Below are 13,261 nucleotides of genomic sequence, written 5' to 3'. Positions count from 1 at the left end.
TCACATGCCAACCATCCAGAATATAATGCGATACGATCGAATGAGACATCATTACAGCTTGTCCGAACCAGGGAAAATGACTCCTATTGGTGCAGATGAGCTTGCTAGAACTATAGCAAGTGATCCTTTTGGGTTTATCACGTTAGTCCCTCGGCAGTGATATTCTTCGAAAATACAAAGGGTTTTACAACAAGGTTTTTCAAAGGGGTCCTCAATTGGGTTTATCACGTTAGTCCCTCGGCAGTGATCTTCTTCAAGACTACAAAGGGTTTCACAAGGGGTTTTACAACAGGGTTTTACAAAGGGTTCTTCAATTGGGTTTATGCATCACGTTAGTCCCTCGGCAGTGATCTTCTTCGAAAATAAAAAAGGTTTTACAAAGGGTTTCTCAATTGGGTTTATCACCGTAATCAGTGATGGGTGTCCAATGGATGTCATCGTGAACAGTGCGGTTAAGGTACACACAATATGGGCCCACCTTGTTATTCCCCCTTTGGAGGACATAACGTGCGGCCTTGGGCATGGCGTCATCATACACAGGATCAATGTCGAAGTCGTGGATGTGGTGGAAGTATCAGATGATCCAGCCCTGAAACACAAATACGATAATATGTTAAAAATATATGAACCATAATTAAAAAGAAACGTACCGTAAGGAGTGTGGAAGATCCAGTCAACTATTAGGTCCTCAAGTTGGAGACTTCATTCAGCTTCTGGTATAGGTATACCATACTGGCGGCCCCCCAGTTCCACTCGTGAACTGTAGTCAGATCAATAAAGTACCGAAGATAAGTCATGTCGGCGTAGGTTACACTTTTGTCCATAAAGAGAGCACTGCCTACCAAGAACATGAACCAACACCGCAGAGCGCAACCATGGTGATACTCAGTAAAAATCCTGTCACCCTCTTGCTTGGACTCCGCTGCCGCCACCAAGTGGTTCTCATAAAGCTCTTTCAAGTTGGAGAATCGGATATGCGCCCCACTCGTCGCTTTGCACTCATAATCCGCCATGTTTGGCTCCATACCAAGATAGTCCACCATCAACTCTATGGCCTTAACCCTCTGTATCCGAGAATGGTCCAGTAACCTCCCTTTGATCGGCAGGTGGAGCAGACAGGCCACATCGAGTAAAGTGATCGTCAACTCCCTAACAGGAAAGTGGAAAGAATATGTCTCCTTGTGCCACCGTTCAACAAAAGCCCCCTGCATGCCATGGCTAATGGTACTATATCCGGTCATGCATAACCCACCAAGCCTGCTCCTAACTACAACATCATTAAACCACTGAGCCCGTGGTTTAAACAGATCAAATATTTTTTGCGCATGGTTCATGAATTTTATGGTCGCCCGTTCCTGTCACAACAAAAACCAAAATCATTGTTAGTTAGACCATTAGGAGAAAGTGGAATAAAAACCTAGATAAAAAACGGTTAAGTAAAAAAGTGTAATTAAAAATATTACCTCCCCCTCCCAAACACGTCGAGCGACGTGGTCATGGTAGTAAATCAACACAGATGTGTGTGTAGGCCCTCCGGGTAGCCGTCCTCCTCCGCATCATCCTCTCCGTGCTTAGGGTTAACATCGGGTATCTCCTCCTCCTCAACTCCCACCGCCCCCTCATCCTCACGTACCTCATCCTCACGGGAAGAAGACGCCTGAGCCATCCGACTCCTAGATTTTGACGAGGAACCTGCAGGCGCCTCATCCATTTGGACGGGTACTCGTACTCGACCCCGTCGCCATGTCGCTACTAACTGAGCATCACGCTCGTGTCGAGCTAATGCCATCTGGGTCTCCCTACCCTGTCTAAGTTGTCCCTGGTTTCGTGACATTTTCCTGAAAAAATTGAATTCGGTAAGACGGCGAAACAATTAAGAAAATAAAATAACAATTCAGACTACATTTCGGAAGTGCATCTCTGAAACTGGTCAGAGGTGATTTCGGAAATGCACTTCCAAAAACACCTGCGAGACTCCATTTCTGCAGAAACCCACTTCTTTCCATAAATGCTTCAAAATCCATTTTTCCTATCTAAACACACTCATTGACATACAATAACTTAACCCTATAAGATTTTGCTAATTTATAAGTGCCCTAACAACATAAACAACCTAGAAATCAAAATAAGAGAACTTACAATTTGTTGATGATTGGAGTTGATGTTGAATGAGACTTTGAATGCTTGTCAATAGTTAGAATAAGTTCTAGAGCAAATTTTGTTTGTGTATTAGTTTGAAGTAATGGGTGTTGTGTTGAAAAATTTGTGTTTAGGGTATAATGAAAAGAAGGGGAGGCTGTTTTGAATTAACAGAAAAACGCAGGGGTTTTCGGAGATTCATCTCCGAAATCTTTTTTTTTTGTGTTTTTGAAGATGCATCTCCGAAATCATTTTTTTGTGTTTTCGAAGTTGCATCTTCGAAAACACCTTTGTTTTCAAAATAAAATTGATTTCGGAGATGCAACTTTGAAATAACCCTTTTTTACGTCTTCGGAGATGCATCTCTGTATTATAGGGGTATTTATGGAATTTCGCTAGGGGTTTCCGAGAAGGCAAGGAGGTGGATAAAGAAATTTTCACAAACAAAAGCTCTTTTTTGGCTTCCCCTGTTGAAGCCCAGCACCACTGCTTGGGTCGTACACCCAATTCTGCCCGCCATCGACAGATTGCGAGTTTTCTAATTCGCCAAGTTGGAAGAAATTTGGTCTATGAGATGTTGGTAATCTTGCCTAATTAGGAGTATTTTCTCCCTCAATAGAAAAAACAAATAAAATTAATGAAAGCATTTAATTTGTAGGTTATTTTTGCTATTTTTTTTATGTCATTTTAATGACTTTTTGATGCAATTTGTGCACAAATTTTGGTAGGAGATTTGCTTGATGCTATTGTGTGCTTGCTTTATGTTAACATGTTCCCTTAGGAAGTTTTGATTCAATTTAATCAAATGTCTTTAACTTGATTAAATTGAATCAAAATATATACTTTAGGTTAAACCATTGCATGATAATATTTAGGTTAGATTTTCCCCTCTCAAAAACTCAATTTTAGGACCAATTTGTATGCTAGCACTAGGTAGAAATTCCCCTATATTTTAGATCTTTATTTTCTCAAAATTAAAACAAAATTTTTTTCCAATAAAATTCAAAAACACATAAAAATACGAGATGATTTGTAAGATACAAGCCTTAAGTAGATGGATAAGAACGAGAGAGTGTATTTTCGACCTTGTTCTAAATATTCTTGCGCGTAGGACACATAACCCAGTCGGTCAAGATATTCACATCCATTTCATAGTCTTTAGTACAAATTAAATCACAAATATTTTTCACAAGTAAAGGTGGAAAGTAGATAAGTGCCCCCTGTATTGGGGATCATCTACTATCCATTCCCCAAACAACCAATCTTCACAAATTCAAACCTTTTTTCCTTAGGGATTCTCCTTCAAACCTTTTTGAAAAGGCCGTGTTATTTCCGTTCAACCGCAACATAGGTAATGCATAAGTCTCCATACAATGAGCAACAATTCCTAATGCTGGAACATGAACGTTAACAACGTATGTAACACCCTTCTAACCCGCAAAGAATATTCACAATTTAATACGAATTAACATCAAATAAAATTACCAACAAGGATGTCACATCGTCATAAAAGCTTCACAAACAATAGTCCTGCTCCGTAACACGGATTCTCAAAAATTCATTTCAAAACTATATCTCATTCATCATCATAAATCAAAGCATGTTATCTCGCAGCGGAATCCATAATCTAGAACAACTTTAAAATAAACTCCATAAACACCAACTGAACATGATGGTTCATGAGTTACAACTCAAAGCATCAACATCAAAATGTAATTCAAGCTCAAATAAAAAAGTGAACATACTAGTTCTAAAACATAATGACTATATCCCCGATGTTACGTATCAGATCAAGACTCTATTTAATCTAAACAACGATAAAAGGATGCCATGAAGCTATCCTCAAACTTCAATGGACTACTCCTGATTACCAGCGCATTACCCACGTGGAGGCAACATTCAAACAGAAAGGGTGAGTATTTCATCATCATTATGTAAGACATAAGGAATAGATATAATAGTTGTAAACAAATAACCAACCATACATATACTGATACAAAATATCCATCATGTACGCATACTTACCCACACCTGAACATCATCACCTATTTACAACATCACCTTACGATTCAATCAAAATTATCACTTAGGTATTTCACATCATAAATAATCCATATCATCAAACCATACATCATCACAACAATGCATGCGGTACCAATTCGTCACTGATAACTCCGTCATCGTTCTCCAAAGATCCCCACCATAGGATCGATTCCTTCTTGGAACCGGAGCACATCACAAGGTTGCACTCAATCCACACAATAGGATTAAGGGCCGTCATTGGACCAATGATCCTATAACATCACTAGACTATCGTCCTACAATTATGCTATGAATGCATGATTCTCAACGTCACAAAATCAACGACCACAACTAGTCAAAATGGCATCATCATTCGTGTATTCATCAAAGTCATATCATCATTCAAGCATACAACATCACAAGCATCTTGTTCAACACAACACACAAACATCAATTAATCATGTTATCAATCAACACAACAACACTCACCAAAGTCAAGTATAGAAACCCAAGAATTTGCAAAACCAAGTTACATACAAAATGTCTTCCAAACCTACCCAAACATGCACAATAAATTCTAGAAAATTCTCAAAAATTATAATAAAATATAAGCTTCCATATTTTGAAATCATTTTTCTAAAATATTAATTTTCAATTTCAGGGACCTGTGCTAAGCACGCCTATACCGTGCTAAGTGGACTCTCTACTCTAAATTGATTCTTTTTATTTTTATGAGCGCGCTGAGCGAGCTCCACCGTACTAAGTGGGCTCTGTGATTCTGCAGAAAATTCCTGCGCGACTTGCATCATACCATACCTAAATTTTTTATCCAAAAACTGATTTTAATCTTTATTTTTCTGCGATTTAAGGTCTATTAACCTAATTCTAACATGGATTAATCATGCTAAACACAAAAACACATGTTCCTCATACCTCCATCATTCTTCATCCAACCCTAGACCTTCACATCCTCAACAATGGTGGATTCGAGTCTAAATCATGTTATTAATCACCAATACAATAATCAACAATATCATACATCATATTAATCATGCTATCCAAACAATTCATCATGGTATCCCATCAATATCATCAAATTCATCATAAAATCCCCGAACCCAAATCAACATATAGTTATTAATCCCTTAAGGCAAACATAATAATTAGGATAACCCCTTTACCTTAGATTATTATCTTTATTGATTCTCTTCCCGAATTCTACGGTCATTCTTCTTTTCCTCTCTTGCCCTAGTTCTCTCTTCTTTTCTCGTTTTCTCCAAAATTCTACGACTAATGAAATTCTCTCCCTTTTTCTCTTTTTACCTAGTTAGCCTTAGGACCCTATTAGTGATATACCTAATATGACCTTACTAACTCTTCCTCATCACCTCTTATTTTATTTTATTTTATTTAAATAATAACAATAATAATTAGACTATTTTTATATTATTATTCTAATTACCACCTCAATTCTACTACCCCACACACATCAACATAAACGTCACGCATCACATAACCACATCAAAACATCAAATAATTAAATAATTAAATCTAATTATCAGGGTGTTACAACATCCACTAAAAACAACCAACAAATAAACATTTTCAAGATGAACTACGGAGCTCTACTTTCTTTATCACACATTGAGGATACGTAGGTACAAGGTTTAGGAAATATTGACGAGCTCACTAATTTAAAACTTTCTTTTTCCCCCTTCTTAGCAAGTAAACCCTTAGATAACAACACCCTCAGAAACAAAAAAAAAGTGGATCCCGTTGAGTACAACGGATGTGAGGGGTGCTAATACATTCCCTTTGGATAACCGACTTCCGTACCTGAGTTTGGTTGAGAGACTATCTTATCCATCCTTCGGGTTTTTCTTAATGTTTTCCCTTCCTTTTGGGATAAATAAAGTTCGATGGCGACTATGTTTTTTTGCGTAGTGATAGTGATTATTAATAAGATCATAAAGATCCAAAGAGCTTTTTTGTGGGGAGGGGTGAGGATGCTAAAATGGTTAGTTGGGTGAGTTAAGATTTTATTTGTTTATCATAGGAGAAAGGTGGTTTAGGGATTAAACATCATGATTTTTTCAATATTGCTTTGTTAAATAAGTGGAAATGGCAGATTCTAATGGACGAATCTTCCTTGTGAATCGACCTTATTTCTTGTAGGTATAGTGATGTAAAATGAGAGGTTTTACGTGGTGCGTGTTTTAGTAGGAAGGCTTCTTTATGGTGGAAGAATTTTTGTGCTATTGGGTAACATGTGGATAGTACTTCCCATATTAATTGGTTTTCTTCATCCATCTTTTCTAAGCTTGAAACTGGGAAATTATTAGATTTTTGGAGACATCATTGGTTCAGATCCTCCTTTTTTTATGTCTTATTCCCTTCTTTATATCGATTTTGTGATTTAACTCATCTTAAATTTGGAGAGGAGGGGGTTTGGGTCAACAATTCGTGGGTATGGAACATTGGTTTCAATAGGGTGGTTTTGAGTTGTGATGATGCTTTGTTATTGGAAGATTTATTATTTCTTTTGCACGGGGTGAAGCCTAAGCCTCATGAAGAAGATTGTTTTGTTTGGTGGAGGCATAAAGATGGGTTTTCGGTTAAAATTTGCTACAAGAGGATTAGTAAAGCTTGTTTTTCGGTGCCTATTTTGGAACATCTAAAAGCAAAAGGTTTAGCTTTTTTATAGAAATCTAATGTTCCTAGCAAAATCCTTATTTTTGGTTAGAGGTTATTTATTAACAAGTTGCCAACAAGGATGGAATTGGCCAAGCATGCAATTATTCTAGGTGCTAATAATGTGGTTTGTCCCTTGTGTTTTTTTAGAAGAGGAGGATGTGGAGCAATTGTTTTTCTTTTTCTCTTTCTCTAATCTCTTATGAAACAATTTAGGCTTGTGTACCAGATAAATTGGGTTGCGAATCTTTGGGGGTTTCATTTGAAAAACTGTGAGGGTTTATCCTCCAAGATCATGTTGTTGATTTGGTTTCTTACGCATATCCGAGATTTCAATAATCATTTCGGATTAGACGACTTTGTTTGATGTAGGATCTCACTTTCACTTACCATAGTTTTTGCACGTTTCTAAAGCAGTTTTTAAAAGTGAATTTTTAACTTGGGATATATTCACCCACCTCTAGATAAGTTTTCGTCCTCTAACAGAGAATCTTTAGTGGTTTCATTGGAAAAAACCAGTTAGGGTTTCTCCTCCAAGATCAAGGTGTTGATTTGGGGGTTTTCCACAAGACTTTGCAATTCAAATTCAGCCGAGTGAAAGCTTCCAAGAAGGTGATTCTATCGAAGGAGTAGCGATAATCAGATGATTGTTTGGGAGTCTTGGGTCATGATAATTCGCAACTGGATTCAACCGAGAGAAAGCTTCGAAAAAGTGGTTCTCTCGAAGAAGTAGCGGTAACCGGAGGATCAATTGGTATTATTGGGTTACTTGATCGTGCTCAAGATCAAGGGAAGAGAAAGAGTTAGGATCAACAACAAACATAGGGGTTGTAGGGTCGGATTGTTACATTTCTCTTGTAAAATATTTTTGCAAAGTAAGATTGATTATCTCAATTCCTTTGGAATTGGGGACAGACGTTGCCATAGCGAGGACGAATTGGTGAACTTCCTAAACAAATCCCTATGTCCTCTCTCTCTATCCCTATCATTTACTTTCAATTGCATTTGTTAAACTTGTTGATCGTAGAATCAAAATGATTAGATATATTTGTTATCATTTCAAAACTGTTTTGGTGAAAGAAATTATAGTACACACGATTGTAATTGTGTTTCAAATCAACAAAACTTTAAGAAAAATCTGATCAACATTGATTGCATCTCAAGTGTTTGACAATTTGATTTTTATTGTTTTTTTCCTTATATTTATTGGAAACACATTGATGGTGTAATCAAATTCAAACTTATTTGTTGATTGTTAAAATATATTGATTCAATTGCTTTTATTTATCATTGCAATTCTTAGTGGTTTTAACACGTATCCGAGTTTTTCAATAACAATTCAGATTAGACGAATTGATCCGGACGCTTTCCGCTATCCATAACAAACAATTTTAAAACAGAATTCTTACTAACTATTTTTAATTGGGGATCTATACACCCTCCTATAGATAATTTGTCATCCACAAACCATTAAAATACTATTTATTTATTTTTCTATAAGGAACATGGAGCTTCTTCCACACTTTAAAAGAAATTTCAATTCCATTGCATAAATTTTGTAGAAATTGATTATAATATTGATAAATCTTTACAAATTACATACACTAAAATAAGATCTCAATCCGTCACTTGTTAAAAAACTAATTGAAAGTAAAATTGTAAAGGAGGTACTTTTCTTTCCTCCCATCCTCTTGGTTTGCCTCTTATAAATTGAACAAAACAAACATGAATTAAAATATAGCAACAACACAGAAATCATTGATTTCCATTCAAACTACATTAGTAAAAGTCAAAGACATATAGTTAGCACGTTTTGATTGAATGCAAGCATTTAAAAAGATTTCCATTGCAAGTGTTAATACAATATAACTATCATCACTGTCCCACATCTAGTTATAGTCAAGAACAGAAAAGAAAAATTACACCCTATACTAATATTAAACATACATTATATCTTAATGTTTTTAATTAGGTGTAGCATGGACATTTTCTATTTCAAAGTCATATTTGCATCTGCTTTAAGCAGCACAATCATTTAGCTCTATTCAATGGACATTATTGGTATTCTTAACTCCATAGTTTTCATTGCTTTATGCATATTTATACCTTCTCCAAAATTTTCCATAGCAGTAGATACTATAAAACTCTCCCAGTCCATCACTGATGGCATGACCTTGGTTTCACAAGGTGACAAATTTGTACTTGGTTTCTTCAGTCCTTTGGGTTCCAACAAAACATACTTAGGAATCTGGTACAAGAATATCCCCAAGAAAACAATTGTTTGGGTTGCAAATGGTGTCGAACCCATCAACGGTTCCTCCTCCGGAACCTCCGGGATCCTAACACTAAACAACACTGGCAACCTTGTCCTCAAACAAAATGATAAAGTAATATGGTATACAACGTCTCAACAAGGTTCCCTGAATCCAGTTGCGCAACTTCTGGATTCGGGGAATCTTGTGGTAAGAAACGAGAAGGAGACAACGAGAGGAGCCTATTTGTGGCAGAGTTTTGATTACCCTTGTGATACAATACTTCCGGGGATGAAGTTGGGATGGAATCTTAGAACTCGTACAGAGAAGAGAATGACGTCTTGGAAAAGTCCTGATGATCCGTCACCGGGAGACTTATATTGGGGTTCATTACTTTATAATTACCCTGAACAATATCTTATGAAAGGAGCAAAGAAATTTGTAAGAATTGGCCCATGGAATGGATTGCACTTCAGTGGTGTACCAGGTCAAAAGCCTAACAACATATATGCTTACAAGTTTGTGTCTAATAAGGATGAGATGTATTATAGTTATACTATGGAGAATGATTCTGTAATTACAAGAATGATGATAAATCAAACAATTCCGTTGTATTCTCGTACCGTATGGTTGGAAGATCAACAAACTTGGCAAATTATGAAATCAATGCCTAAAGACAGTTGTGACTATTATGGAATCTGTGGAGCCTATGGTACTTGCATAATCTCAGCCTCACAGATATGCAATTGTTTAACAGGGTTTAGCCCGAAATCTCCGGCTGCTTGGAACAAAACTGACTGGACTCAAGGATGCGTCCGAAATAAACCGTTAAACTGTACTAACAAACTCAAGGACGGATTTGTGAAAGTGGAAGGTGTAAAACTGCCAGATTGTACACATACTTGGGTAGATGAAACAATAGGTCTAAATGAATGTAAAGCCAAATGCTTGAATAATTGTTCTTGTATGGCTTACACTAATTCTAACATATCAGGAAAAGGTAGTGGTTGTGTCATGTGGTTTGGTGATTTGATTGATCTTAGGAAGTTTGAAGACGAAGGACAGGATCTCTATATTCGAATGGATGCTTCCGAATTAGGCAGAGGTAAGAACAAGTTTATTTTCTTAATCAACAATGTCTGTTTTATTATGGAAAATTGATGTTTTGACTATTCCTTTATTTGATGTTATACAATTATCTTTGAAGAGGGACATAATCGGCTCGCGAAGGATCTGATAAGAATTCTTGCTAGCATCATTATAGTTTCTGGGATACTTTTTCTTGGATATCGTCGCTACATATTGCGGCGCAGAGTAATTGGTATGAGTATGAACTTTTTATCTATATTTTCACCTTATGCCTTCAACTTATCTGAAGCCATTTTTCCATTTTATCAGAGGATTCGGAAATTATTGAACTGGAAGGTGGCAGAGGAAGTGAAGATGAAGGTGATATCGATCTCCCAATGCTTGCGTATTCAACTTTAGTCACTGCCACAGATAACTTCTCGATAAAGAACAAGATTGGAGAAGGTGGTTTTGGACCGGTATACAAGGTGATTAAATATTAGTTATATAGGAAAAGAATTACATCTTTGTGATTAAAAAGTGTCTTAATTTACTTTTATATGTTATTGTGTAGGGAAGATTTGCATGGGGGCAAGAAATTGCTGTGAAGAGGCTTTCAAGTGACTCTGGACAGGGAATTACTGAGTTAAAGAATGAAATAAAGCTTATAGCAAAACTTCAACATCGAAATCTTGTTAAACTACTTGGTTGTTGCATAGAGGAAGAAAATAGAGTGCTAGTTTATGAATACATGAAAAACCGTAGCTTGAATATGTTGATTTTCGGTATGAATATTCTACTTTAAGATAATAGAATGCTTACAAGAAGTTTAAAATTAAAATGGGTCACTAAGTTTACTTCTTTTGAAACAGATGACACTAAAAGGAAACTCTTAGATTGGCCTAAGCGCTTTAACATTATTTGCGGAATCGCTCGAGGTCTTCTTTACCTTCATCAAGATTCTAGGTTAAGGATTATTCATAGAGACCTCAAACCAAGCAATATTTTGCTTGATGACAAGTTGATCCCGAAAATCTCAGATTTTGGCATAGCTAGAATTTTTGGATTAGATCAAACACATGGAAATACAAAGAGAGTGGTTGGAACTTAGTGAGTATATTAGTACCACTACCAAGTTAATGTCTGTCTTGTGTGAAATTTTTTTGATAGTTATTATTTTCATTGTTTGTTGTAGTGGCTACATGGCACCAGAATATGCCGCAGATGGACTTTATTCTGTGAAGTCAGATGTGTTTAGTTTCGGAATTTTGATGTTGGAAATTATATGTGGAAAGAGAAGTAGAGGTTTTTATGTCGACAACGACTCTCCAAACCTTGCCACTCATGTAAGTACTTGATGTGTATGGAAACTTGTAAATTGCAAGAATTTTCTAATTCAATTTTCCATGGTTCTTCTTAGGCATGGAGTTTATGGAAAAAGGGAAGAGCTATAGAACTAATTGACAAAGGCATAGAGGACTCTTGTGTTGAATCAGAGGCATTGCGTTGCATTCATGTGAGTCTCTTGTGTATCCAGCAATTTCCTGAGGATAGGCCTAATATGCCTTCTGTGGTTCTAATGTTGGGGAGTGATGGTGAATTTTTTGAGCCTAAAAAACCTGGTTACTATGTAATAAAGAAAGATTCATCTGCAGAAACATCCAACTCAGGTCAAAGTGAAAAGATCACTACCAATGATATGACTATCACCTTATTAGAAGCCCGGTGAAAATGGATAACATAAAAAAAACAAGTTAGCTAATATCTTTTGTTAACTTACTTATGTAACACTGACACTTCATATTAAATATGTGTAAACGCTGTCTGATACCGACACCATATTGACACATGTACTTACATTCAATCATTTTATATTTTCTTAATTATTATCGGTGTGATGTGTCTATGTGCCTTACAAATTTTATTTTGCAATCTCACAAGTTATAACAGATAGGTTCTCAGAAGCATTGTAACAAACAGATTATAATTTTATTTTGCAATCTCACAAGTTATAACAGATAGGTTCTCAGAAGCATTATAACAAACAGGTTATAGGTAAATAAAGTAAGAAAAAACAAACCAAAAGAGTGACTAAATGCTTCTTTCGCCAGTTTTTCTTGCAATTTCTCTCTTTTTATTGTATTCTTAAGCGATAAAGTGGAGAGATCTGAATGAAAGAATCTAAAAGCCAAATGTCATATAAATCACCGAGATATGATTTAGTACTCAAAAGATATGTTTCAACAGTGCTTCTAAATTTATGTAAGACTTTTTTACTTATAAAGACACATACAAATATCATATTTATCCATCCATTTTAATCACCAACAATATTATTTAATATTTAATTAATAACACCTACATATTAACTAGTTATTTTTCAAGGCCCGGCCTTAAGTTCAAAATTAAGGTGAACTAGTTTTACCATAATTTATTCCATCTTCGTTATTCAAAGACTAACTTGAATGTTAGAATGTTAATCATGTAGATGATTTAAGTCCCTGCAATGTACTCAGTAATATTTCGATTTTAGATAAATTTTTTACTAAGTGAATATATGTTGCTTGAGTTATTGTCATTTTACTTATTTAATTAATAATAGAAAAATAAAAGTATTTTAGAATGGAGAAGAAAAATAAAATTAATTAGATACTTGAATTATTTAGAGTTAATTAAGGAATTAGTCAAATTAAAATAAAATAGTTATTTTAGAGTATTATTTGTTAAATAATTAGAAACTTAAATTTTCATAAATTAAATAATTGTTGAGATTATTATTTGGTTAAATAATATAATATTAGATTATTTTAAATAAAAATCATATCTAAGAGAGGGTGTGAGTAGCATAGAGGGGTGGGGGAAGCAATTAGAATTTTTAGGGTTAAGTAAATAGTTAACGTGAGGGACTTTTGTACGTACGTGCAAAAGTTTGGAAGAAGAAATTGATTTTAAGTTTGCGAATAAGATCAGGACTTGTAGCGATCGTGAGAAAAGTGAAATAATTCTTCAATCTTCAAACTTCAAGATAGGGGGATTTTTTACTCATGGATGATTTAGGCAGTCAAGATAGTGAGGGGTCCACATCCAAA

At 35.6% G+C, this 13,261-nt stretch overlaps 2 protein-coding genes across 2 annotated transcripts; one reads left to right on the top strand and one right to left on the bottom strand.

The window, feature by feature from the left end:
* Positions 1–574: 574 nt before the first annotated feature.
* LOC131648667 (protein MAIN-LIKE 1-like) lies at positions 575–1,789 on the bottom strand. Its single transcript, XM_058918403.1, has 3 exons — positions 1,634–1,789; positions 729–1,355; positions 575–589 (listed from the first exon to the last, which is right to left on the bottom strand). The coding sequence occupies exons 1-3, from the start codon at positions 1,787–1,789 to the stop codon at positions 575–577; spliced, it is 798 nt and encodes a 265-aa protein (XP_058774386.1).
* A 6,986-nt stretch (positions 1,790–8,775) lies between these two features.
* Positions 8,776–12,261, top strand: LOC131649474 (G-type lectin S-receptor-like serine/threonine-protein kinase At4g27290). Its single transcript, XM_058919235.1, has 7 exons — positions 8,776–10,209; positions 10,312–10,425; positions 10,503–10,660; positions 10,747–10,957; positions 11,045–11,282; positions 11,368–11,518; positions 11,593–12,261. The coding sequence occupies exons 1-7, from the start codon at positions 8,901–8,903 to the stop codon at positions 11,899–11,901; spliced, it is 2,490 nt and encodes an 829-aa protein (XP_058775218.1). The 5' UTR covers positions 8,776–8,900; the 3' UTR covers positions 11,902–12,261.
* The last annotated feature ends 1,000 nt before the right edge of the window (positions 12,262–13,261 follow it).

The sequence above is a fragment of the Vicia villosa genome, linkage group LG2, assembly GCF_029867415.1.
Source record: "Vicia villosa cultivar HV-30 ecotype Madison, WI linkage group LG2, Vvil1.0, whole genome shotgun sequence".
NCBI classification, from domain to species: Eukaryota; Viridiplantae; Streptophyta; class Magnoliopsida; order Fabales; family Fabaceae; genus Vicia; species Vicia villosa.
Note: the sequence above shows the minus strand (reverse complement) of the source record. Positions and strands in the feature narration are given on the sequence as shown.

Bases quoted from the DNA above. Each gene is read 5' to 3' on its own strand.
- LOC131648667 (XM_058918403.1), bottom strand. From the start codon at position 1,789: ATGGCATTAGCTCGACACGAGCGTGATGCTCAGTTAGTAGCGACATGG. The intron at 1,356-1,633 runs GTACGTGAGGAT...TTGTTGTGACAG, and splicing joins CTTCTTCCCGTGAGGATGAG to GAACGGGCGACCATAAAATT.
- LOC131649474 (XM_058919235.1), top strand. From the start codon at position 8,901: ATGGACATTATTGGTATTCTTAACTCCATAGTTTTCATTGCTTTATGC. The intron at 10,958-11,044 runs GTATGAATATTC...CTTTTGAAACAG, and splicing joins CTTGAATATGTTGATTTTCG to ATGACACTAAAAGGAAACTC. The intron at 11,283-11,367 runs GTGAGTATATTA...TGTTTGTTGTAG, and splicing joins AAGAGAGTGGTTGGAACTTA to TGGCTACATGGCACCAGAAT.